The 27,093-nt window shown below is 35.8% G+C and overlaps 4 protein-coding genes and 1 pseudogene across 10 annotated transcripts; 1 reads left to right on the forward strand and 4 right to left on the reverse strand.

Annotated features, from left to right (window-relative positions):
- The first annotated feature begins 596 nt into the window (after positions 1-596).
- LOC144561683 (uncharacterized) lies at positions 597-10,691 on the forward strand. Of its 6 annotated transcripts, XM_078310716.1 has the most exons (16): positions 597-851; positions 1,255-1,401; positions 2,429-2,566; positions 2,747-2,875; positions 3,048-3,194; positions 3,486-3,679; positions 4,161-4,258; positions 5,094-5,211; positions 5,685-5,866; positions 6,114-6,502; positions 6,586-6,663; positions 7,252-7,461; positions 7,830-7,893; positions 9,446-9,559; positions 10,096-10,274; positions 10,455-10,691. In XM_078310716.1, exons 1-15 carry the CDS (start codon positions 702-704, stop codon positions 10,215-10,217), a joined length of 2,280 nt encoding a protein of 759 aa, XP_078166842.1. In that variant the 5' UTR covers positions 597-701; the 3' UTR covers positions 10,218-10,274; positions 10,455-10,691. The 6 variants fall into 6 exon arrangements, with proteins under 6 accessions (XP_078166842.1, XP_078166844.1, XP_078166845.1 ...); XM_078310717.1 differs by lacking the exon at positions 1,255-1,401 and having other exon boundaries at positions 622-851; XM_078310718.1 differs by lacking the exons at positions 9,446-9,559; positions 10,096-10,274; positions 10,455-10,691 and adding an exon at positions 8,611-8,715.
- A 1,237-nt stretch (positions 10,692-11,928) lies between these two features.
- LOC144561789 (NADH:ubiquinone oxidoreductase, 17.2kDa subunit) lies at positions 11,929-14,889 on the reverse strand. Its single transcript, XM_078310882.1, has 8 exons — positions 14,637-14,889; positions 14,259-14,315; positions 13,955-14,007; positions 13,534-13,585; positions 13,382-13,441; positions 13,047-13,118; positions 12,402-12,450; positions 11,929-12,252 (listed from the first exon to the last, which is right to left on the reverse strand). The coding sequence occupies exons 1-8, from the start codon at positions 14,752-14,754 to the stop codon at positions 12,189-12,191; spliced, it is 525 nt and encodes a 174-aa protein (XP_078167008.1). The 5' UTR covers positions 14,755-14,889; the 3' UTR covers positions 11,929-12,188.
- A 2,186-nt stretch (positions 14,890-17,075) lies between these two features.
- Positions 17,076-24,777, reverse strand: LOC144561917 (uncharacterized). Of its 2 annotated transcripts, XM_078311023.1 has the most exons (8): positions 24,356-24,776; positions 23,957-24,085; positions 23,132-23,860; positions 21,767-22,949; positions 21,189-21,317; positions 20,935-21,099; positions 17,909-18,169; positions 17,076-17,708 (listed from the first exon to the last, which is right to left on the reverse strand). In XM_078311023.1, the coding sequence occupies exons 4-8, from the start codon at positions 22,058-22,060 to the stop codon at positions 17,418-17,420; spliced, it is 1,140 nt and encodes a 379-aa protein (XP_078167149.1). In that variant the 5' UTR covers positions 22,061-22,949; positions 23,132-23,860; positions 23,957-24,085; positions 24,356-24,776; the 3' UTR covers positions 17,076-17,417. The 2 variants fall into 2 exon arrangements, with proteins under 2 accessions (XP_078167149.1, XP_078167148.1); XM_078311022.1 differs by having other exon boundaries at positions 21,767-23,860; positions 24,356-24,777.
- LOC144561934 (uncharacterized) lies at positions 23,720-24,448 on the reverse strand. The gene is made up of 3 exons (XM_078311041.1): positions 24,356-24,448; positions 23,957-24,085; positions 23,720-23,860 (listed from the first exon to the last, which is right to left on the reverse strand). The coding sequence occupies exons 1-3, from the start codon at positions 24,446-24,448 to the stop codon at positions 23,720-23,722; spliced, it is 363 nt and encodes a 120-aa protein (XP_078167167.1).
- Positions 24,778-26,202: 1,425 nt separating the features above from the next.
- LOC144562503 (small nucleolar RNA R44/J54/Z268 family) lies at positions 26,203-26,305 on the reverse strand (annotated as a pseudogene).
- Between the last annotated feature and the right edge of the window lie 788 nt (positions 26,306-27,093).

Here is a 27,093-nt window from a genome sequence, read left to right on the forward strand (position 1 = left end):
GTATTGAAATATTAGAAATATTTTATATAACCGATTCAGTTCAGTTCTTTTTTTTGAAAAACTGAACAAAAATTTGATTTAATCATTTTAAACCAAACTGACCGATTGAACACCCCTAATTAGGGGTGGCAAAAAAGCTCGTAACTCGTGGATCGATCGTGGCCTGCATTTGACTCGTTCGTTAGTGGACTGAGCTATTAACAAGCCAGCTCATCATTAGCTCGATTCAAAATTAACAAGTTTGAGCTAGAATCTAACTCGCTCGATTTAAGTATGAATTTATTTTATGAACTATATTGTATGAATTTGAAAATTTAATATTTTAATATGTATGAATCTAATTACAAACTTATGATAGTTAACTTTATAATACAGTATCTAATAAATTTGAACTTTAGTCCACGAATTTTCATGAACTGACTCGACAGTTCGTTATCAAAACAAGCGAGCCTCGAGCTCATTGATAAAACGAACAAGCCATGAGCTCACCGAGCCCGGCTCGTTGCCAGCCCTTTTATTTTTATCCGAATTTCGAATCCGTTCGTTCTACCGCTTCTTATTTGTCGCTTTACGCGCGGCTAAACTGCGTTCTTTACGCGAATTCAAAATTTCATTCTTTTCGGAAAACCTAAACCCCCAGTGCTCTCCCCTTTCGCATCGCCGGCCGCATTGTCTCTTCTCTCTCATCTCAGTGTAGATCAATGGAAGAAGAGTACGATCCGCTCTCGCATCTCTCCACCGCATTGTCTCTCCTCCCTCGCACACTCGCCGATATCGGCTTTTCCCTCCCCATCGCTTTGTCGGAGGTGGACCAGATGGATGCTTTTTTCGACCATATGTACAAAGTGCTGGTACTCTTACCTTTAACTCTTCCTTTGCATCGTGATCTTATATCTTGATGGATTTTAATGCCCTTGAAGTGCCATAAGTAACAGCCATTTATCTCTCTATTTTTCAGATCTGATAGGTGTATAACTTAAGCCCCCAGTTTAGTTTTGATTTTGGAGTTTGTTTGGTTTTTCTGGAAATGCACATGTAATTTTAAATTGATAAGATATCTTTCTTGAGCCCCCACCCTTACTTTCCCTTTATTACATTTGTATGTAAAGTTTGCCTAACAATGAATTACTGAACAAATTCAGAAGGAGAGAAAAGGACATAATAAACAAATCCCTTTTGAGTTTTTGCTTTATCAGTTTATAATTAGTGGGTCGTATAATCTAATTTGTAAACTGATTTCATTTTTTATGTCAGCAAAAGGACCCAAAGTCTGGCAACAAGAGCCTTGAAAAATGTCCAGGCCCAAATCCAAACACCACAGAGAAAGAGGGGGATAAAGCTGGGAAAAAATGTTCTGTGGGGCAAAATCAGGTCTGCAATTTAGCCTCCTTGGAACCCATGGTAAGGCTTATCCATGCATATGATATTCTGCTTGTAACTGAAACTTATCCACACACACACAGAAGGTACTTTAATGTACCTGGGGCGGAGGGAGAAATTTTTTACTATAGGGGTCAATATATATGCACAAAGAGGAGGGTTAAGATGCACCCTCCCTTTTGTGCTCCTAACGTGCACCCTCCCCTCATATCTTCATTTTCAAAGTTCAAATAGTCGATTCGAACCTTCCAACGTGTTCTTCATATTAAAATGTGCTTGGAGACCAAATTTTACATTTTTTGGAAATTTTTTACTATTTTTTCAGAATTTTTTATTAAACTAAACAATAATAAAAAATTCAGCAAAGTGATTATTTTCAAAAATTCTGAAAAAATAGTAAAAAATTTCACAAAAATATAAAATTTGGTCTCCAAGCACATTTTAATATGAAGAACACGTTGGAAGATTCGAATCGACTATTTGAACTTTGAAAATGAAGATATAAGAGGAGGGTGCACGTTAGGAGCACAAAAAGAGGGTGCATTTTAACCCTCCTCATGCACAAATTACTAATTATTTTTTCTTAGATATGGGGGTCAGTTTTAGAAAATTTGTAAAGAAGTATGGGGTTCAGATAAGCATATATATAACATTTTTATTTAAATATGTCATTTGATTGAATTTACCTAAGATCAGAAAATCAGGCGACAGTTCTGATGTGTTTGAGAGGGACTTTAGAATTGATTAAATATTTGTTATCTTCATTTGTTTTTGTGTTCCCATTGTGCTTCTTTTCCGAACTGCTTCCCTATTATGATATTTTATTTGTCCTTATCCAAGTTAGTATATAAATTCTGTTGTGGAGCATTAATTGTTGAATTCACAATTGTCCATACTTGTCACTTTGACCCTTTGTTACCAAATCCTAAGCACATTCAGAAAGAGATAAAAAGGGATTAGAAATGAATTGGTCCAGTTATTTATGTTCAAGCATTGAACTTGTACATTACACATTTAATTGAATCACTGATTTAGTTTTTCATGTCAGAAAATGAAGCAACAACGTAGCACTATAAGCCATGATGAGAAGCCAAGTCGAAATCCACAAACCATAGATACAGATAAAACTGGAAAGAGTTTTGAGGGCCAAGTACGTGATGTAAAATTGGAATCGTCAGAATCCACGGTATGGTTCATCCATGTGATTTTATGTTACGTCCGTTTATGTTTCTCGTTGAGTTACCGAGCATTTAGTAGAAGGAAAAAGAAAAAGAACTTTTTTAATTGATTGTTTTGTTTGTCTTGACTTTTGGCTAAGTGTGTTGTAAAAAAGCTCATTGTAGTGCTGTACTTTCATTGTATGCAGCAGTTGGAGCGACGACCTCTCAACAATAGCTGTGCAGACGAGTTGAGCCCACATTCAGACAGTCTACAGACTGAGAGGTGTGATACCAGAAACAGTAACCAGGGACAAGGCTGGGATGTTGAAGACATGGTAAATTCTCATAAGTATAACTAGGAAAAAAAATGTTGTTTTCTCTAGTTGGTAATTGAAGGGATCTATTTTTAGAGTGTGATTATTTTTTGGGCCTCTCTTTTCATTGGCTGTTCAAAGTTATTGTTGATAGACAGCTACTTAAGACACTATAATTCAATGTTTATGTCAGGAAGTGGAGCCCCTACCTGGCATTAGCAGCCATGCAGACAAACCGAGCTCAAATACCAACAGCAGTATGGTAGATAAAGATAAAACTGGAAAAGATAGTTATGAGGGAAAAAATGGGGATCCAAATTTTGAATCTGTTAAAGCTGCAGTAAGTTTTCCCTTGCCTTTTGATATTCAGATTTGAGATCCCCTTCCTCAATCAGAAAATGATTGCAATGTAAATATTAATTTTTTAAATTGCATGCTTAATTACTGCTGTTAATTTTCGCATTGCATACCTTTAATTGACTTGATAGGATATTATTGAACAATTTACTAGGTTGTGTTATTGGTTAACAAGTAAATTTAGACGGAAATAGAAGACAAATGTTGTTCGAGTCCATTTTGTTTGTTTTTTGTTGATCAATTAAGGAATTTTGCTTTTATTTTTGCATGTCAGATGATGGAGCCACAGCCAAGCATCAGTAGTGATTCACACAACCCTAGTCAAGCTCCAGACAAGACAACGATAGAGAGGGAAATAAGTGGAAAAGTTAGCTCTCATCCAGAGCAGATTGTTGAGGATAGAAGATCACGTGGGAGGCCTGGACTTGGACTTGTTTATAACATAAGTCCATTTAAACTAATACAGAAGTGAGTTATTTACTTCAAAAAGCATTTTCTTTTTGGTTCTGTTCTTTGTTTCCATTCCCTCTGATTTGCTCTGAGAGTGCAAATTTAATTAGAAAATCTTATTTTTGGCAGGAACTATATTGTGAATACTAAGGTTTTACATAAATGTCATATCATAATTTTGTGGATGATGACAGTTTATTCCTAGTTTGCATGTGTAATACTTAGGTCTCAATCTCTCTTTTAATGAACAATGGTAAATAGTTATCATGATATAAAATAGATTATAGGCAGTGATCTGTTGTAGCAATCACAGTATCATTTGTGCAGATATCATAGTTGATGTACAAGCTGTTACTAAGTGGTACTGGTACCACATCAGGCACAAAAAAGATCTCTTTCTAGTCCCTACTTGCTTACCTTGACCTGAGAATACTTGGCTGATGTTCTTTTTGTTACTTGTTTAGATGTAAAAGTACCTAACAATAATATAATTGAATAGGAATGAGAAGGCTAAGCAGGTCGTTCCTGTTGATTTCACTGTATTGGATCACATTTCAGATCCAGAAGCCTTCATAAAGAAGGCCTATGAACTGGAAGGTAATGCTAATAATAGTGGTGTTTATCTGTAGATGGTCGTGCAACATTTTGAAACTACACCAAGAATTGTAGATAATCACATATTTTTATTGAAAATATATTTCCAGTTGAACTATTACTGAAATCTGTAAGATAGATGCTTAATGTTGGAGTTATTATAAGTTATGGTTTGATTTGGTCAATAGAGAAATATTAGATGCAGCTTAGTTACTTATGCTGGACATAACCTTGACTTTATCTATTTGATTTTTTTGCAATTAATCCAAAAGAATCTAGAATGGCATTATGTTTGGGCAGGGTGGACATTTGCTGCCACTGGTCCAAAGTAATTGTAATAATATACCTGAAGAATTATTGCTGTAACAGAAACTAATTATAAGATAGTCTTTATTTCCAAAATAATTGTAAAATTATGCCCTAACCTGAACTTTTGCCTCACCTTACCGTCTATGCTGGATCTTCCCCTGAAAAGGATGTTAATTTTGTATTTGAATATGAGAGTTTCATACCACCTGACAGCTTCTGTCATGGCATTTCAAAAAAAGAATATGAGAGTTTCTAAGTTTTTCTTGTAAATACTGCAAAATTTAGCATTAGTGGCTTAAAGCTCATTTTAATATTATATAGGTAGCGTATATCAACAATAGCAGAAACTGATCAATTTTTTTTTTTTCGTGTGATAATAATTGCAGTATTTTGTTAGTAAGGGCTGTTAATGCTCAATTGACCCAGTTTCAGGAAACCCTGTAAAGTGCTGGTTGCAGGAATTATTTACGACATTTAATAAAACATCAAAAGTTGTTTCCACTATCTTATGCTCTTGTATGGAATACAGCTGCTGTGGCAGAGATCCAGAGGCTGGGTGGGGAAGCAAAAATGATAGGAGAAAGAGTATTTAAGGTGGTGGAGGATGATCACCCCAGGAGGTTTCGTACTGGGCTAGGACTTCAAATGTATACCACTGTTTCCCATACTCTCCCATTAATAAAGAAAACCTCCTAAATTTCATTGTGTGGTGCAATGTTACACAAAGTAGCCTGGTATAAACTTGTTATATCACAAATCTGTATCTGAAGCAAAAAGCCTCAGATAAGCACAAACTAAACCAAAAGCTAACAGAAAGGTTTTTTATTTGTATTGGCACCAGTCATGGTAACTTTTTTTTTTTTTTTTGAAAAAGCTGGTAGTCATGGTTGAAACTTGCTCATTCATTTCTTGCTCTAATTGTCAGGTTTTTTTTTTTTAGTTTATGAATACTTGAAATAAACAGTTTGCCTACCCCAACTTGTTTGGGACTAAAGGCTTGGTTGATTGTTGGTTGTTGAAATAAACATTTTTTTAGCTCCTAGCTGTGTTGTAATATCCGTCAGTTTTCCCAAGTTATATTATATTTTTGTTCTCTATTCTTTCTTATATTTTTTAATAGGAAACGACCTAAGTTTGTCCCTCTTCCAATGCATCCTTTACCTATAAAAGTGCAGCCTGCATGTACATGCCAAAACAGTGCTCCAGCACAAAGTACCAGACCCCCTGAAACTACAAAAGTGACAGATTTCTCTGGATCACAAAATGAAGCTTCATCGAGCATTTCTAATGTAATCAATGAAGGTTTGATTTCTTCAATACTTGTTTTGTTATATTCAGGCTCATGGATTGCAGTATGCTTAGTGACCTAAGGCTGGTGCACACAGGTTTACTCCTGGACAAGACTACTCTTGAGCTAAAATGGTTGTACCCTTAAGATAGGAACCTTTTGGTAAATGATTTTAAGCCGATTGAAAAAAAATGACAGTGTTAGGTAGATAGGCCAATTTTCTCTCTATATATAATTTTTCTCCACCATTCAACATAACAGTGCCAGAGATGTATGCGTCAAGTTCTTTTGAGAAGCTGTTTTCAAATCTGGAGAGCATTCCTGACGATGAAGCGAAGGCTGTGGCAATGGTTTTTGACTTGCTAAACCTTAAGCAACACGTGATACCTCTCTTGGTCATTCCCGAAATACCGAAATTCTCCAGATTGGATGTTGTAAGGTCCCCTTGGACACAACTTCCATCAATAGAGAGATTGAGAGAACTCAGAGGAGAAGACCCATTGGTTTCCTTTCAAGAATTAAAAAGGAAATTTTTTGGAAGAAATCCAGCTGCATATTCTAGTGATGATGATACCAATCCACTACCTGGGGTTGGTTCTGTCAGGAGTCCGAGCACTTCACCCGGCTACCAGTTTAGTTTTGAAAATGAGGCTAGTACCTTTTCTCTCTGCACTTATATACTTGTTAGGTAAATGGTTTTATTTATTTGTTTATGTATGTATGCATGTTTCAGGAAATCGACACACCATCTCATGCGGGACCTTCTGGTAGTCCTAATGTAGAAATGGAAGAGTTTCCTTCACAAGAAAAGGTATCTGGTTAACATTTTTCTTTTGAAGGTTAGGGGGTGAAATGCCCGCTAACAATTTGTATTAACGAAAGAAAAGTTTACAACCTAAGTAGATATTAAAAGTCAGTTTTGAAGTAAAAAAGTACAGCAAGCATAGTCCAATAATAACTTGCAAACCCCGCCCCTGGACCTGAATTGCAGTACTGAAGCTGTCTATTAACAGTGCCGGTACCATTGGGTATATTTCAAGGGCCGTGCCCAACATTGTGCAGCCCATATTGTGTTCCATATTGGTTGCGACAATGCTCTCCTGTTAACCACCAAATAGCATCTATGGTTTCCAGGTTGGTTACTGGCAAGGAGAGATTGTAGTGTACCAGTAGCCCTCTCCAGAAATGTAAAAGGGATAGTAAGATGAAAAACTGGCAATGAGGTTTTAGATGTTAGCTTGCACGGAATTTGAATTGTTACCAAGCAGCAATAAAGCACCAACTCTGACCTGATTAGCAAAGAGCCCACCATACTTAATACTTAGCATTGATCAAATTGATTTTGTTGGGCCAACATTGTGTGCTTTTTGTCTAACATTAAATTCTATATTTATTTCAGGTTCCTGAAATGACATTTGAAGCAAGAGGTGGCAACTTCTCAGACAATGACGACGCTGGCAATGACATGCCAGATGGACCAGAGATGCATTCACCACGGGACAATTCACCTGTCAACATAGAAGTTGCAGCGTCTGGGATGCCAATGGAGAATCCCCCTGTAAATATCAAGGTGTCACCATCTGCTGTGCCATTGGAGTATCAACCAGAGGTATGATAAATGAAATCATGAGAAAATTAAAAGAACCAAATTTGTTGTTCATTTCTTGCTCTCAAACCACACATCTTACCTTCATATTTACAGCCTCGTTTGGTATTACCTAGTCGGGGTTTAAATTTTTAGCTACTTTATTCAAATTCAATCGATGCATTATATCGACTGAAAAATGTTAACCTTGCATAAACCCCAAAAGCAAACAATTTAAAGAATTTATATCGAGTTTATTGAAAAATTTGGAAGGTGACTGTCTACTACCTCAAAAAAAAAGAGAGATTCAAACAATGCATATTTCTTACTCTGTGCCAGTAAGGTCCTTACCGACCTGATCTGTTCTTTTACTCAAAATTCTCTTACAACAGGAAGAAGTGGTCATAAAAGAAGCTTCAAGTAGAAAAGGCAAGAAAAGGGGGCTTGAACATGCAGGTGAATCTCTCAAAACTAGATTCTTCAGATTCTGTCCATTTTGGTTAATTGGAGACATTTCAAGCATACAATGTTACATAAGCAAAATAGTAGTTATACCAAGAGTAAATTACACAATGGTTCTTCAAGTATCCATAAAATTTTATTTTCTGCCAGATCGGTCCTATTGCTATTACCAATTAACAAATTAGAAAATCCACATGGGCATCTATGTCATGATAATGTCCAAGGTGATTATAACGGCACGTGTAGTAAGAACGGACCAACACAAAATGGATAGCTTCGGATCAAATTGGTACTTAATGACTTTAAGGATCATAATGGTAAATGGGTGATACTTTTAAGGATCATTTGTGTAACTTACTCTTACTACAAGTGATGTACTACTATTACTGGCTCAGTGGTGAGGCAAAATATTGGTTCCCACAAGAGAAGTTTTATTTTATTTTTTTCTTTCTTCAAGTGAGGTCCAATGTTTAATCACAGAAGGTTTGATTCTGTACTCAGTAAAGATAAACTCAGAACCCTAAAATTAACCCTTTTCCTGTGTTAGCCTAATGTGGAATCCGGACAAAAAAAGAGACATTGTAGAAATTGGGGCACATTTGTGAAAACTTAAGGGTGTATAAACCTTAGCCTACATAATGCATGTTATTTGAAAATGGTATTATATTATGCTGTAATTAGGAACTAACATTTAATATAATGCATCAACAGACTCTTCGTTGGACATACATTCCGAGATTCCGACTCCAATGTCAGATAACTCTATGGTTTGTGCATTTTTCTCTTATTAGCATCGAAAATCAGACTGGCTAAGTAATCCTTAATTTTGTTGCTTTGACTTTATATTATATCATCATGACTTCTTTTTTTATTCGATGCAGGCACAAGTAGGTGCCGGTGTTGTGGAGCCTCCAGGAAAGAGAGATGAGCAAATGGCACCTCCAAAGAAAAGAAACAAGAGACAACCGAAGAGGAGAAGCAACATGGAAAGTGAGTTTATTCTTCTGTCTGTATTGGTTTTTGCAGTGCTCCTTCAGACTAGTCAATGGTTGAGGTCAGGCTATTCATTTTAATTTGAAAACAAGAATGATCAGGTCCAATTTGAATTCTAGTGGGTTCAAGAAATATTTACTCGAACGGGATCCACTCTAGTGGTTCTTATTATTTTTATCTATGTTGTTGGGTCACTGTCAGCATTGAGAAGTTCGCAAAATTCAATAGATCTGGACACATTAATATTTGTTTCCTGTTATACGTTTCTAATTGGTTAATGTAAACTTTTAGTAATTATAGAATTAGACTCAACCCACTGAGAAATTTGATAAATCCTGAACCAGACCATTGGCTTCTACCTGTCTTAGCCTGGTTGAGTCGGGCCAAATTTACTCCATGCAACATCTCTGTAATGGGATGTAAGGCTACATCTATTGCATAATATTTCATTATGAGAAATAAACAGTCCTTATAATAAACAGACATGCTTAATTCATATATATTATTTTATGATACTAATGAGAGAATTTGCTTACCTACTAACCTTTTGTAGTTGTGGAGGGAGCTCTCGAGGAGGTGGGTGGTTTGAGGAGGAGCACCCGAATCAGGTCCAGGCCTCTCAGGCATTGGATGGGAGAGCGCTTACTTTATGCCCGAGTTGATGATAGTGAGTGTCTATTTGCAGTTGATATGTTCATTTCCCATGTACTTCTATAATCTTGATCAATTTATGTTTCACCTTACCTACTACATGGAGAATTATAAACACTAAATTAGGTGAAGTAAATACATCTAGTTGATAGAAACTCTAACCTTGTGATCCAGAAGAGGGTGCATAAGGGGAGGGGAGGGGACGGGTGATCTGAACTGACCGATTCCTACTTGCTTCAGAATATAAATTTTGAGGGAAAGAGGAGGGGAGAGGAGGTGAACTCTGTATACAAACTATTCAAAATTTTGTAACCCTCAAATCAGAGAGGAGGTAAGCTCTTTACGCTGCCTCTCTCCCCTCCCTTTTCCTCCCCTTGGCTGGAGCATGGCCTAAGTTAATAAAGCAGAGAAATCAAAGTAATGAAGTAAAACATGCCTCGCAATTGCCCTATAAATGTTATGAGATTTTTTTATTTAGTTCTTATCTATGGATCCTAACATCCATCCACGAGTTGTATATGACTTCTTTCTTTTGTCTTGTACTGCTTTTAGAATTCCCTGCTGCTGTTGGTGTGAAGGAATGCTCTCCTGCTACTGTGGGGATCCGAGTGAAGGTGAGGTCATTTATGTCGGATAAGCATGCTGACCTCGTTGCACAGTTAGCCAAGTACTGACATCACTGAGGTGTTTGTTCCTTGTGGGAATGTGATATGTGAGACCTCATATTTTAAGAATCTGTATCACCCCAGGTTCCCTCGGTGCAAGCTATAATTCTGGATCGTTCTTTTCATGTGGCACCAATCTCAAAGCAGCTCCCCAGTCCCAACTTGATCCAGATTGAGTTTGGTCCAGTTGGGATTAATCTCGGCCGTCCATCTTTTTAAATTGTACCTCAGGTACCGGGGGGACACTGGTTTAGAATTGGTTAACGTATGTTTATTATGGTTTGTCTGATAACACTTAGGAAGCAACTACTAACCTATTTGTGTTTGAGGGTTTAATTTCTTATTAACCTGTAAGATAGATTATTTGACAACCAATGGTTGTGCAAGTCTCAAGCTTGATGTTGTCTAAAAATGTAATTTAGAGTTCAGCTGTAAAATGTATACCTGACCCGAAATTCTTGTTTGATTCCAGTATTATCAACATATTTGGTTGTATTATTTTAATTATCTAAACAACTTCATATTCTTTAATAACCATCCACACTAGTTTCGCCAATGCTTCTTTACATGGTTCGTTAACAAGTGAGATTGAAATAACTGAAAGTCTGAAATTATTATTATAACTCATGTTCAATGGATCTTATTACAAGAAACATGCTTCGTTCATAGCTCGGATCTCCTAAAGTAATTCAATTTTTGAGTTTAGATCTGAACCCTTAGATTAAAGGGGCCGTGTGCTCTACCTTGGACCGGATTGACCTGGATTCGAATCGGACGGTCTGTATCTTGGTTAAAAAATTGGGTTGCTTTAGGTGATCCGGTCCCCTTGGTTCATGTGTATCTTCTTTGAGATTCGTGTCAGGTTAAAATGGATGATATGAATCTCAGTCTACACGGTAGGGTATCAGCTTCGTCAAAATGCAGGTTCCCCTCTCCGTTGCCTTTTTCAATCCATATTATTGGAGATTTTTTATTGTTATGCTTTGGCAATTTTATGTTTCAGAACTAGTTGCCGTGTTCCTCCAATTCGGGCTTTTAAGTTTTGTGGGCTTTACTCTGTGGTTTGGTTAAAAAAGCTATAGTTGTGTGATCTAAAAGTTCATATCCATCATATAATTATTCCTGGTAGTGTTTCTTACGATCAACTAGTGTAATTTTTAGTGCTTCCTCGGCCCATTTGTTTGATCATTTAGCGTCTCTTTTCTTTTTGCTTAATATGTATTGATCCTTTGATTTTGATGTATTATATATAGAGAAGTGGACATGTTTTTTCCACATTTTTTTTTATTCCAGAAGCACATGAAATATCAGGACTAAAAAAGAAGAAAAGTGCAAATTTTTTGGTGTCAAAATAAGGACTAATAGAAGTACATTTTAATAACCATCTTGCAAAACATGAAAGAACAAAACTAAACGGTTGGGCACACAAACACGTGTCTACATGCAAAAAAAATAAAAAATAAGGGGGAATTTCATCTATATCCCTAAAAAATCTTGAAATTACATATTGCCCCCTCTAAAATTCATAATATTATATTAACCCTTTAAAAAAAAAAAACTCACAAATTAATCCAATTTATTGCCTTTTTTTTATTAAAAACACATTTTAAATGTAGCATGTTTTAGAGAAATGTTCAGCCTGCTACTTAGCCACTGGTGAGCGCAAACGGTTAATTATGATACACACGCAAGTGCCTGAATCTGAATGTCACGGTGTATGCTAGAGAAACATCAGAATTCAGAACTGGTAATCCAGTACACTCGTATTACAAAACTTAAATGGCCTTTTGTTCTCACACAATTAAACACAAAAGAAAAAGGAAAGTAACACTCAGTGATTAAATAAAAAATCAACTAACAGGTCACTATTGTCGTTTCTTTTTCTATCTGCTTATTTAAACACCAAACGGTTAATGTATAATGGAAAAAAAAGATAAAATGATAATGAAACTAGTTTTCTCATAGATTTCAGTGTAGTTTTCATGATGGGGGTTGCCATGTACCCGGTTGGAATGTTGCACCTGAGCCTGTTGGTTCTGATGGCCTGCAATATAGAACCACAATTTATTGAGATATAAGAAATATCTAATTCAACACGCACACTTTATAAACTCAATTTAGAACAGAACCAAGCAACATAAGTTTTAAAACACCAAAAAAGGAAAGAAAGAATTTAAAAAAAAAAAAAATCACCTTTCTTTAGTCTTGGTATTAACTGATGGATTGGCTGCCTCCTCTGCACCTGCAACAGGATAGAGGTACCTCAAGTTATACCTCCTAAAATAGAAAAGCAATGGGGGAGATAAAGTCTAGCGATAATGATACAATACTAGTGCTAACTGTACAACTTCCACAAATTAGTGATAATGATTTCAAATAATGCATACGGCTCTGTTGAGGTCCAGTTTGCTAAACTTCATTAGTTTTGGACAGATATTATAATGTCGATCATTTATATATTTTTCTATGGGCTAATTTAGTGTAGCATCTTATTTTTAATTAAAAAAGGGAAATCAAGAATAAGCAAATCAGGTAGTGTGTAAACTAACCCAGCCAATTGGTTGGGTCAAGACACTCTGACTCGAACTTGACCCATAACCTCATTGATTTCCAGTCTTAGCAGGGTCACACCAGATAGGCTGACAGTAAAAAGTTCTCGCGGATAGCATACACCATTTTACAAGAGAATAGCTACTTGCTTTATGTTTATTTGGAAATTTTCTAAAAGGATCCAACCACGTGTGCATCCTCGTGTTCCTTACAAGTATGATTTTGATTTTCAAGACAAACTTATGATGCCTGGTATCATACCAGTTGGAGCCAGCAACAACTATGTACCTTGACTTTGATCAAGAGAAAGATCAGGAAACTGCTTCATGAAGCTCTTCAGGTCGGGAGAATCTGATTTTTCTACAATTTCAGAAAAAGCTTACTTTTAAAATTGATTACAATGATTATTAATAGTTGTCAATAGATTGATTAACTGAAGTATTATGAGACGAATTAGAGCACAAAATAGCATATATAAATTTGATATTCTAAAGTAATAGATATTAAGTCAATAAGCCCAATATTTTAATTAGAATTGAAGAATATACAGAAATACACAAGATTAGTTGGTGCTCTAAGAAAAAATTGCATACATTTAATTTGAAAGTCAAATAAATACATACCGATAACCTTGCTGTGTCCTGCACCTTGACTTCTTTCATCTTCCTCTTTCTTTTTCAAAACTACATTTTGACAAATAGTTGGAAACATTTAATAAGGCAGTAAACAGATAAACAAGTATATACAAAATTCCATAACAGAAAAGGGATAGTACGTTCAATATTTTGCTTGACGCGTTTGCGCCTTGCCTCCAACTCCATCAATTCCTGAGGATTGAAACAACCATAAACCGTACTCGATGAGTACTAAACTATGAGGTACATGTGCTAAACCAACTACAACTGGTACGATAGCAACAACGGCTATTTGATGAGGACGTACACAACTTTGCACTGGTAAGGACTCACAAATAAGTAATGAACACATTATGCTGGTACTGGGATTCACAGTGTGGTACAAATGTATAAGCAGTACGGTCAATGGTGCCAGCAACTAAGCCTTAAGCATCAACCTTCACTCTCTCATGTTTAATTAAAGCACCTTTCGGAAACCCTTAACCAAACCACACACACACACACACACCCCCCAAGCACAAAGAGCAAAGAAAAGGGGAAAGTATATATACGAAAGGAAACCTCTGGGGTGGGAGCTTTCTTCCTCTGGCCATTCAACCAGCAAATCCACTCAACTGCAATCACATACATTATAGTTTTCAAAAGGATAGTCAAATAGGAAATGTGAGTGGTATCTTGTCATATGCCTTGATTTGTGTTTATGTGTGGCATTTTAGTTTAATTAAGATTTAATTTGCTACTGGTAATTGCCATCATATGCAGTGGTACTGATCAATTATCAAGGCAGTTAGACAAGTGATGCGCATGATAAAAAGAGGAAAATTGAAACTCCAAAGAGAAAATTAAAAAAATATATATATTGAACCTGGTACAGCAGTTGGATCCTGTTCTCCTCTATAAACTACCCATCTTTTCTCTTTCACTGCAAAATTCACAATTTAGACGGTAAATGTAGGTACATACCACTTGAAAAGGTCAAGGTTACCGGCAGCACAGATATACTATCAGCTTGGCATGGTAATAAAGCCAAGAAAAATCTCTTCTCGGCCTTTATACTTTAATAAATTCAAAACAGAAGGCTAAATTAAGCTTAATTCTGCTAACACAAACTAAAAACCCACAACAATTGGCTGTTTATTTATTTTATTTTTGATAAATTGAAACAGCCCTGAACCTAAACTATGGCTATTTAAAAAAATTAAGCAAAAACGAGGGAAGGTTAAAGAAGAAACACGGTACTAACTGACGCCATCGATTTCTTCCGTACGAGTGAAGTACCGATTTCCCGCCTTATCAACGCCGACTTGATTTCTTGAGCTGAATATAGACATTATTCGAGACAGAAGCTTCGGCTTTGACATCGCTCTTCTCTCTCTATCTCCTCCCTCCCTCTCTCAATTTGAAAAAACTTTGGCAGAGGCCGCCAAAAGAGTCTCTCTCCTCTCTCGCGTCTGGTTCGGAGATGAAGAAGAGAGTTGCAGACTTGCAGCGGAGGAGTGCGTATCCTCTGAGATATCTCAAATTTTGCGTGACCGACGTGTCCGGTGCCTATTTGGTGGTGATGTAGGGGTCAGTATTATGTGTGCTTTGAGATTCGTGTAAAACGTATTTAAACGGTTGGGATTTTCCATAAAGTCACGCAAAGTTTGAGATACCTCAGAGGATACTAATTCTGCAGGGGAGGGGCTTGATTTGGCGAATTCATATATCACCTAAGGTAACTCAAATTTTGATTTTAGGTATGGACCGTTCGATCTTCTTTGGCACGCTTATTAAAGGGATACAGACTCAAATTGGGCCCGGATTCTGATCGAACGGTCCGATTCAAACTCAATTTTTGAGTTACCTCAGAGCAGCTGGACTCTGATTTGGCGAGGGTCTGCTTTTTCTTTACTTGTTAATTTTATTCGAAGTCCAAGTTTAATTGTATAATAATTTTATAATTTCTTATACATTTTTTAAGAAATAAACTAAAATAACTCATGTATTCTTTGGGAAATTGCTCAGAGAGATTCATGCATCTTTAAAGTTATTAAATTAAAATCATAATTGTGATATAAAATCTACATATTTATATTATTGATTTTTATTGGAAAAAACTCTACCTTCATTCCTGTTTGAATTCCAACAATAAATTTTATTTCTTTATGATTGTTGCAGTTTTGAAAATTAAAATTTTGTCATTTTTCTATGAGTTCTCAAGCCTAATTAAAAAGGACCGGACGAGATATTGACAGGTATAAATGCATATATTCTAGCGTAGCAATAATGTATTTCATAAAATACTAAATATCAAGAGTAAAGTGGTGCCTAAGGTTCCAATAATGTATTTCAAGATAAAACGACAAATTGTAACTAAAATTGCGATTTAAACATCAAAATTTAATTAGAAAAAAATGAAAAAAATATTTATTAATAGAAGTCATCAAATATTATGATGACGAGACACATGTAAACACTTTGTCATCTGTGAGCAATAATACAATAACACATTTCTAGTGCATATAAATAAACATTAATAACTTCTCAAAAATTAAAAAATTAAAAAAAATTCTCCACCATACAATAATACATTTTTAGTGTCTTTAAAACTGACTTAACCTCTTCTCTTTAAAGATGTTTTTGTTTACATGACATAAACTCAATGTTTTTAAATGCGGTATGTAGAAGGCCACCGCATATGTGAATTTTTATGCGGATTTATATATGCGAATTTTAAATGAGAATTCATATATACAGTGGCGGAGCCATAGCATAAAAATGTGGTCAATTGACTCTAATTTTTTATTATTATTATTTTTTTTTTTGTAAGTTATTTTTTATATAATTTACAGAAAAATATTACGAGCGGTGTAAAATGATCTCCATTCGCAACAAGAAATTTTTATATAATTGATTCTCATAATTTAAAAGTTTAGTTTTGTCCTTATAATACGTAGTATCATACAAATAATTATACAAATAAGTATGCATTAATATACCCATAATATGTGTAATATGTGGCCGAATGCGACCGCATAGAACTAATTTTAATATACTGCGTAAACCTACCCCAACCTCTGGAGTAATGTGTTCTTAATTATATGTTACGGCCTCCTTAAAACTTGTGCTCATTTGTGCTAGATTTTAGGCCCCCGTTGTTAACTTGTTATATAATACACTTGTATATTTAATTTGTTTCATGATCCTAGAAGCTTCGAACAAAATGTGTCTACTCCTCCGAGGCTTGTTGTGGGCATTCTTTAGACCTATGAAGATTGCTCTGATAATTGTTGTCACATTCTACGTAACAAGAATGAGTTGACTAAGTCAAACTCTTGAATTTGCTGTGTAATAAGAATTTGATAGCTAGAGAATAGTACAACAAACTACTGCTCACTGTTGCTTTAATATTAGTGACTTTGCTCTCTCTCCTCTTTTCAACCTATTCTCTGCCACCTCTCACAATACAAAAATGTTCCAAATAAATCACTTCTACATGACAAATTTTCATTATCAAGCAAACCAACTAAAATATTAAAGCATACCTTAAAGTCATGACATTAAGATTTCTCATGTTCCTCCAAACACACAACAAAGTATTTGAAATACAAAGGAAAGAAAATTTAAGTCACAACAATATATTTTTTATTTTTTTAAAGGGTCCTATTACAATCTAGCATCTTTAGATGCTATTCTCGAGAATTGACCATGTGTCTCTTTGAAGAGAAATGAGAGCTCGTGCCATTGCACATGGTCCTCACAACAATATGTCTTAATTCAATATTACACAAAAATCCATATTTATTAAGAACTCTGATAGAAAAAACCTAATCTACCCTTCAAATTCCCTTGACATCCTGCAATTAGTCTTGTTGGAGATTGGCTCCACCAAGATAAAAACTATTGGCATCATAAAAAAATGTATAATTGGGATTTGGCATAAGTTCTGGCAAAGCACTGGAGCCAGAAAAATCAAAACCATTGAGTTGCGCTGCTTCATTGACCCCAGCTGTGCTGTAATAATTAGGAAATGAATGAAGATTTACCGGGTTAAAATTTCCGATACTGTGGCTTGGCATTTCTGGGTTTGCTCCATTTGCGATCCTGAAGCAGGCTGCCAATGTACTGCTGCAATGCGCCTATATATTGGTTTCGATTGCCTGTTGTTTATGAAGCTCTTTGCGAAGTTCTTCCGCTTGTTTGTATTCCAATGGTTCTTGACCCCATTTTCAGTTCTACCCGGCAGAACTTGTGCTATCTTTGCCCATTGATTCCCAAATTGTGTGTGTGCTCTTATAAGCATCACATCTTCCTCTTCCGTCCATTTGTTGTTCTTAGATGTCAACGAGGCCCAAGAAAGAAAGAAAATAAGTGGAGTTAGTCAACAGCAGGTATATGTAAATTAGATATTTATACAACAAAGATTATTCAATTAAGTCCATAGGGTACTTGTTAATAAACAACCAGGCTGACTGATTCTGTGCTAACATATTTCATATACGATGGTGATGTTTTTTATATTTATACAAATACCTTGGACAATGGAATCTGGAGGCCTGATCTCCACATTTTACCAAAATCCTCATGATGATCCAGTGAAGCAAGTTGCTTATTTCCCTCCATCAAGTTAGGATCGACGTAGTCATGTGAGCAATTATCTCCTCCTGCAAGACTCAACCACGTACTTTGGAAATTAGAACTACCCCTTCCAAAATGTTCATGATCCACCAGATTTCTAGTACTTCGCTCATGACTTTGACGAACACGGAACTCCAAAGAGTTATTTGTTATCACCTGAAATAAATTATTCAATAAGTTACCAAAAAGTTTGAATAATTAATCCAAAATTGCATATAGCTAGGGTGATGATCTGTTGCTACTGAAGCCTATATCAAATGTAGCACAACATGATACATTTAATTGTAAAGAAGTTGTCATAACCTCTACTTTGCACAACTATTCGAAATTCAATATGTAAACAACAAATCTCAACTGTTGATCTCATCCATCTCCATGCATGGTATCCATGAAAAATTTATAATATTTTTAGTTTGTTTTGCATTAAGATCAAAGAATCCGTAAGATAAATGGATCAAGAGTTAACCGTGATAGATCAAAGAATCCATATAAATCTTAATTTGTCTATTTCTTGGCCTCTTGATCTCGATCGTACAAAACAAACAAAAAAGATCACAAAATTTATGTGAGCACAACGCTCACCTAATAAAAATGATAAATATTTGGATTCGTCATTTAAAAAATTCAAATATTAATAGAAAATAGAGGTTGTAACACAAGCAACTCATATATAAAAACATAAAATTAATTTTGGAATCCTCCTCGATTGTAAAATTGGACGGTAATTGATGTAATTGAAAAGAAACAAGAACTGTATAGAAAGTTTTTTGCTTTTGCTCACCGGTATGGCCTTTCTAAGGGAAGTCATCACCCTAGACATTGCTAATTAAGATCCAACCATGCAGATTTTGGAGATCGACTTGGTAAAGGAGATGGAATGTCGGTCTGGTGAAAGGATTTGGGTTGGAGTGCCTTAATTATAGTGAGGTTACTAGTTTCGGTTTCCCTTTTAACACCAAACCCTCAAGATAGCTCTAAACTCCCAATTGTCGTTTAGTAACAGGAGTTTCGAACTTTTTTTCTTATCATTATTTAACACCAACTTATGAATGTAGACATACTTAATAAAGTGCTACGAAATCCATTTAAGTGTTAACACCGATTAATGCAATTAATTACTCATTACATTTGAACTTCAAATTGATATATCATATGTCAATAATTCATAAATACCATATAGAATTGGATGGTTAATAAAGAGTCTGTACAATCATTAGTGTTGATGCGGTCAATGCATTAATAAAGACATGATGAAGATTGTTAGTAACATAGTAGAACAGGATGAAGACAGTGTTCACCACAGAAGAGAGAGAAAATGGCTTACCATATATTCTGCACAAATAAATTTAGTAATTCTTGGTTGGTTATGTGAATGCTGATTTTATTGTTAAATTTAGTATTTTGATTTGGTTATGCATTCATAGGTAAATATGCAATTTGTAGATTGTATGTTTCTTTTCCTGCTTTTAGATATAGTACTATGTCTTTGTCTATTTACAATTTTTTCTTTCCTTTTACTAGGAAGGAAGCCTCGGGTCCTTACATCCAAAATATACAAAATAGGGGGAATTTCATGTATACCCCTAAAAACTTTGAAATTACGTATTCCCCTCTTTAAAATTCCTAATATCATATTTACCATTATAGATTTCAAAAACTCACAAATTTACCTATTCTATTACCTTTTCTATTAAAATACATTTTAAATTTATTATGTACACTTTTTATCCTTAATTAAAAAAAAATAAAAAAATATGTACAATGTTTCAGAAAAAATACCAGTCTTCTAATTGGTCGGTTTCCGAGGGCAACCGGTCAAGTGTTCTTCTCTCTCGTAAATTAGGAGAAATTAATAGATTGATCCAAAATAATGAAGTATGTGAATACCAGTTAAATTATCGGATACACTTGAACAAATGAGTGAGGTTACTGTACATTGCATAACACACAATGGTCCATACAATGGATCCATATATTCATTTTCGAAATCTAAATAATTGATCCGGACCGCTTAACATGATCTCCATATTATGATGAACTTCGAGGCCACTTTTTTACAATTTTTAGAATTTTTTTACTATTTTTTTAGAGAGGTAGAAAATCACTACTTTTGAATGGTCTAAAATCTTTAGATCAAGTGGTATTCCACCGGTCTAAAAAAATAGTAAAAAGAGTCTAAAAATGTAAAATTACATTCATATGGATATCATATTGAGCGTTCGGATCGACTGTTTGGACTTTGAAAATTAAGATGTGGATCTATAGTACAAAACGTTACTAGTGGAAAAACTGAAATCAGGATCGACCTATCTGGATCGGCTGTACGAATCAACCGATACTAATACCTATCTGGATCGGTTTTATCAATAAAATCGATACTAAAATCTAATAAAATCACAGCACATGAACTAATAGGATCGGTTCTTAGCTTACCGATCCTAATTATCAAGTATTAGGATCGGTTCTTAGCCGAAACCGATCCTGATAGTATCTGAATCGGTTCTAAGCTAAGAACCGATCCTAATTATCAAGTATCAGGATCAGTTCTTAGCTATGAACCGATCCTGATAGTGCATTTAAAGGCTTTTCTAAGTTCGATTCTTCACAGAATCACGTTTCTTTCTTCCTCAGACCTCGCCGCCATTACTTAGCACAGCAGCTATCTTACTGGGCATTAATCAACTATCTCACCCTTCTTTTCTTAGGTTCATTAATTGATCGAACATCTCTTTTCTCAAGTTTGATGTTAGATGGGGCACCATTTAGGCTCTAATTCGGCTCATTTTATAAACCCTAAATCTCTCTTTTAGGTTTTAATACATTTTCTATTGTATATTTGAATAAAATAAATTATTAAGAATCAAGGTCAAGTCCTTAATTAGTGTTACTTTGTATTTTTGTTAGATTCTTGAAAAAGTTACCAAAAATTTGTAAAGCTCATTATTGTAACTCTTATCAGAACTGTGCTTCTCTCTGCGCAGTCTCTCTATAACCTGGTCCAGCGGTGGATCTCCCGGCCTTCTATAGGTCTGATCACAGATCTTTACCTCATATGCATCGCTCTGGCTCAAGATAAACTCCTTCAACTAAAATCATTAGCATGATTATCAATTACGTGCTTGTAATGGAGTTCAATGAGAATTTATTAGAGAATTCTGTGTATATGTTTGTGTACCTCTTCCAAATCCTGGCCCTCCTCCATGGTAAACATGAAGGTCTTCAGATCGACTACCAAGAAACGAACATCAATAGATCCAGTTTTGAGCATTTTGCTCCATTTTGTTGCAATATTTTGTACATCCTCCTACAAAAATTTCACATGCTTGGATCAATTTAAGGTCAAACTCCTGAAGTGAAAATTTAAATATAAACAGCATAAACTCCCAATCAGTTTATTAAGAAAATAACAAAAACCTAATCCCAAATCCAACCAACTAAACAAACCCGAATAACTTGGTACTCAGATTGACCCTGAGTTTGGCACAACCTGAAATTCAATGCTTTTAAATTGAACAAAACCAGACATGATCCAGTTCCTATCTGGCCAAAATCACTGAACAAAGAAATTAAATGGACTTAGCACAGCTACACCTGATAAGTTACCTCCTGATTCAGCATCATAGTTGTACCAGATTCGAAAAGTACTGGTATAGTACCAATTGCCAGATTCAATCAATGTTCCTAATGACAACTAATCTCAGCTAAATTCATGAAGGAGAACCATCATCCATATTTTGCGTACGAAGGCTTTACCTTAGAACGAGAGACACCAAATTTGAGCTTGACAAAACCATAACTAGGCCCAGTGTGCTGCTTCATCAACTCTTGTATCTTACTCGGATCCATTTTCGAGAAATCTGGCGGGGGTAGGTTCTTATCAAGTCTGGACCCGCCCTTCTTTAAACCCCATTGCTCCCATGCGTCATCATTTTCGTCATCAACCACGTCATCCAGATCGTCTGGTATGGCCACCCTCTTCCTCCTGTACCCCTCCGATGCAAGTAAAATCGAGATGAAGAAGAAGAGCAAGAGAAGTGTTCGACGCATTGCCAAACGGAATTTATTGCGATGATCCGATTGTTCTCTTAAAATCGGTAGATGATTCACCCCCGGCCATCATCAGAATTTCAAAAAAACATCTTTTAATGCCTCAAAGTTACGACATCACTTCATAAATATATCAAATGTCTTATTTTTTGGCATACACTTTAAACAAGAAAACTTTTTCTTAACAAAATTATTTAAATCAAAATATTAATAACTCTAAAAAAAATAAAAAAATAGAGGACCGCCCCTTGCCCGGACGGTCTGCTAGAGGATCTGGGCCGCCCATGGGCCAGGCGATCGAGGCATTTAAAAAAAAAAAAAAAAAAAGATGCAGGGGCAGTTTTAAAAAAATCTTTTTGTTAGGGTATTAATAAAAATGGCCGCGCATCATTTATCTATTTGTTAAGGCTTGAAATTTTTTAATTAGTCTCCATTTGAATTGTTTTGTATGCGTGAATAGCCTTCCAAAATTTGGATTTTTTTTTTCTTTGTAGTATTATACCAATCTTTTTGTTACATATATAGTGTGATATCTGATTTATAGCTCATCCAAAGTGTGGTAAGGTTCAGATAATGATACGGTCAGATTTCAATTAAATTAAAAAGAATGTTAGATTTCAAGTACTATACACTTTCTCCCCATCAGACAATTCCATTAATAATAACCCAACAAATCTTAGACTAATATTCCCCTTTTAGAAGCAAAAAAAAAATTGTTCTGGACATATTTAATTCTGAACCTAACTATTCATTTATTACTACCTTACTGAAAGAAAATTTGTTTAAATCCACAAAGTAATATAAACTCACACTATTGCAACTCATGCACCACAGTTTTGAGACTATTGCAACTCATGCACCACAGTTTTGAGAATAGTCTTCGATGTAGCTGTCAACAAATATTTTGTACCTGTTATACTTTTCAGGATATAATCACTTTTGCTGGTACATTGCCTTTGCAGCAGCAGACTGCCTTTCCTGTGGTAGTTACTGCTGCTTGTTGGAGAATTTGGAAGATGAGAAATGAGCACTTGTTTACTAGAAAACTACTAGAAATATGATTATACTGACCTTTGTGAATTATTGAGCAAGTCTAGCTGAGATTCAAGTGCTTTTGAAGAATTGGTTGCTATAGAACTTTGATGGGATTCCCTATACAAAGCTTGCCCCCTCTCAGCTGTTTACCAGATACACAAACAAGCTCAGGGTTGGTACAACTGGTACCATGATTTGAAGCTGAAAAATTAAGTTGTCTATGTAATAACACAGTAGCTGAGAGTGTTTGATCCATAGACTTGTTTTGAGATGTTTGTTGTGCAAATTATACTTTTGAAAAAGATGTTTAAGGTTGTTGGATAGGATTTTGTGTTTAGGGACACAAAATGCAAAGGATGCAAATAAAAAATAATGAAGTGTGTGTATAGCTGAGGCACATGTTTTGGTGCTCCCTAGGGTTTTTTAGAAATTTTTTTTATTTATTTTCCTGCTAGATGTAATATGTAAACGTTTAGATTCTGGTAAACGAAGTGGGCTATCAGCCTTTTTTTCAAAGTAAAAAAAAAAAAATAATAACATAAATCCTCCACATGTCACTTTGTATTTTTGTTAGATCCCTTAAAAAGTCTTCAAAATTTCTAAAGCTCATTATTGTAACTCTTATCAGAACTGTGCTTCTCTCTGCTTCTCTCTGCGTAGTCTCTCTATAACCTGGTCCAGCGGTGGATGTTCCGGCCTTCTATAGGTCTGATCACCGATCTTTACCTCATATGCATCGCTCTGGCTCAAGATAAACTCCTTCAACTAAAATCAGTAGCATGATTATCAATTACGTGCTTGTAATGGAGTTCAATGAGAATTTATTAGAGAAAAATGAATTCTTTGTGTATGTGTGTGTACCTCTTCCAAATCCTGACCCTTCTCCATGGTAAACATGAATGTCTTCAGATCGACTGCCATGAAACGAACATCAATAGATCCACTTTTGAGCATTTTGCTCCATTTTGTTGCAATATTTTGTACATCCTCCTACAAAAATTTCAATGCTTTTATATTGAACAAAACCATACATGATCCAGTTCCTATCTGACCAAAATCACTGAACAAAGAAATTAAATAGACTTAGCACAGCTACACCTGATAAGTTACCTTCTGATTCAACACCATAGTTGTACCAGATTCGAAAAGTACTGGTATAGTACCAATTGCCAGATTCAATCAATGTTCCTAATGCCAACTAATCTCACCTAAATTCACGAAGGAGAACCATCATCCATATTTTGCGTACGAAGGCTTTACCTTAGAACGAGAGACACCAAATCTGAGCTTGACAAAACCGTAACTAGGCCCAGTGTGCTGCTTCATCAACTCTTGTATCTTACTCGGATCCATTTTCGAGAAATCTGGCGGGGATAGGTTCTTATCGAGTCAGGACCCGCCCTTCTTTAAACCCCATTGCTCCCATGCGTCATCATCTTCGTCATCAACCACGTCATCCAGATCGTCCGGTATGGCCACCCTCTTCCTCTTGTACCCCTCCGATGCAAGTAAAATCGAGATGAAGAAGAAGAGCACAAGAAGTGTTCGACGCATTGCCAAACAGAATTTCTTGCGATGGTTCGATTGCTCTCTTAAAATTGGTAGACGATTCACACTCTTTTCGTTTGGTGTATTAAATGAGCTGTTCTCTTCAGATTCTAGAATAAAAGAATAAAAAACAATTTGTGAAGGCTTGAGATGCAGTGCAGCATCAAGCCAACAACCCAACAAGGTAACAACAATGCAAAATAAAAAGCTAGAAATAAACAGTCAAGCAATAGCAGCATTTGAAGATCAAAGAAGGATACAGAAAAATCATCACAGTGCAATCTGACTTGCATTTTGGCTCCCTAAGGGTCAAATTTAATAAACAGGGAATGAAAACCCAGTCCAGCAAAACAGAAAGAAATTCAAGGGAAAGTTTGCAGCTACAAAAATCAGCAGGCAATAAAACATTTAGTATAAGATGCATTGTGAAGAGTGAAGACCCTCAGTAAGGAGTTAGGCTAATATGACATTGATGTTATTTGAAACTAAATAACACCAAATCTTAAATTTTTAGATCTGCTTTAAGATTCGTAATATCCGCTTTTACTGTTCAAGCACTTTATTTTGTACGAATCTTAAAGCAGATTTAAGGGTTTAAGATTTAGTGTTATTTAGTTTCAAATAACACGAATGTCATATTAGCCTAACTCCTCCGTAAGTATCATAACTTGTTTTTCAACACACTGTTCTCTGGGGCCCATATAAAAATGCACATGTCTCACATGCAACAAGCAGCAGGTCCGTATCCTCTGAGTTATCTCAACTTTTCATTTGATGTCAAAAGTGGGTCCGAAAAGTATTTTTGGTGCCTATTTAGTATTTAGATGCACACCCAGTATTAATATAAAATGGGTTGCTTTGAAATTCATACTGAACGGTTCAGATTTTGTACGGATCAACTCAAATTTTGAGATATATTAGGGCATGCAAATTCACAGGCAGCAAGCTTCTACAGCATTTTATGGCAGCAGATGTGTGTTTCTCTCCACACACACAGTCCGGATCCCTTGAAGTAACTCGAAACAGATAGAGTTTCGTCGATTTGGTCTTTTTGGTTTTGAAAGATATAAACCGAACCAAATATAAAAAACTGAAGTAATTCAAAACTCAACTGAACCGATCAATTTAAACCGAACCATTTAATCCAAACTTTTTTGTTTAGGTTGAGAACCAAATAAACCGACCCAATGAACACCCCCTAATTGCACGGTCAGGATCCAACCTCAAAATTTAAGGTACCTTCGGTGATATGAATTCCATGCACACACAAGCTGCAGAAGAAAAGGACGAGTAGAGGAAGAGAAGAGGAATTAACATGCCATAAACCCTTAAAACAAAACCCTAAAGCAAAAACATCATTAGGTCTTCATCACAATAAATACATTGCACTTTTAAACCAAAACGAACATTAAAAAGAGCATGCAATAAACATCAGATTAAATACCTCACTACATAGTAGATGCTGTATCAACAAGAAAAATTGAAAATTTATCATGGGAAAATCAAATAAAAAAAAAAAATCAAAAGCGGCTTGCGGAAATTGATTGAAGAAAACAGATAAAGCATCAGAGAGATTCCCAATTAGACCAAGTCTTCATCCCTTTTTGGAAATTCAAAAAGGAGTACAGAATCCCTGTCTACATTCTCTTCATCACTTGCATGACCCGTCAAACAAAATCCCTTGATTTTATGGACTACTTATTAAATTTACAAGATCGCAAAAGAAATCAGCGAACTATTACGTGGTGGTGTACAGCAAAATAGAACACAAGAGATGGAGATATCATTTTCATAAAACACAGAATTACGTATAGAAGAGATCTAATACCTAAGACAGCGGCGGGGGAAGAGCACCTTTGGATAGAGATTCTATGCACCAGCGCATGCGACTGACGAAGACGGGAGATCAGTGGCAAGGCTATATGGTTACAGAGGCAAGCACTAACCAAAGTCTACGCCTAAGTTCAGTGCCTACCTCTGTAACCATATAGCCTCGCCACTGATCAAAGTCTACGCCTAAGTTCAGTGGCGAGCCACTGAACTTTGGCTAGGAATTCAATCATGGTGCCAGCAAGTGCCTACCTCTGTAACCATATAGCCTCGCCACTGACCCTGGGCTGGCACCACAAACACACACTATAATCTTTGCACACCACGAAAAGGATCACACCAAGCATGGTCATGGATGCATAAATTCCTTAGAGGCTCACCAGAGACACGTCATCATCACAGAACCGATGGATTCCAAGATAAGAATGAGATACATTGAGATAATGAGATGAGAATCATACCTTTAGTTATACCAGGCCATAACACTCCGCACGAGCGACGAAAGACCCTCGTTGTTGTCTTTATCTTCTTCTTCATCTCTCTCTCTCTCTCGCGAAGGCTCTACTGGAGAGACGAACTCTCGGAGGCTCTCCTAGGAAGAAACCAAACGGTTCAAACCG

This window comes from Carex rostrata, chromosome 11, assembly GCF_964058835.1.
Source record: "Carex rostrata chromosome 11, lpCarRost1.2, whole genome shotgun sequence".
In the NCBI taxonomy this organism is placed as follows: Eukaryota; Viridiplantae; Streptophyta; class Magnoliopsida; order Poales; family Cyperaceae; genus Carex; species Carex rostrata.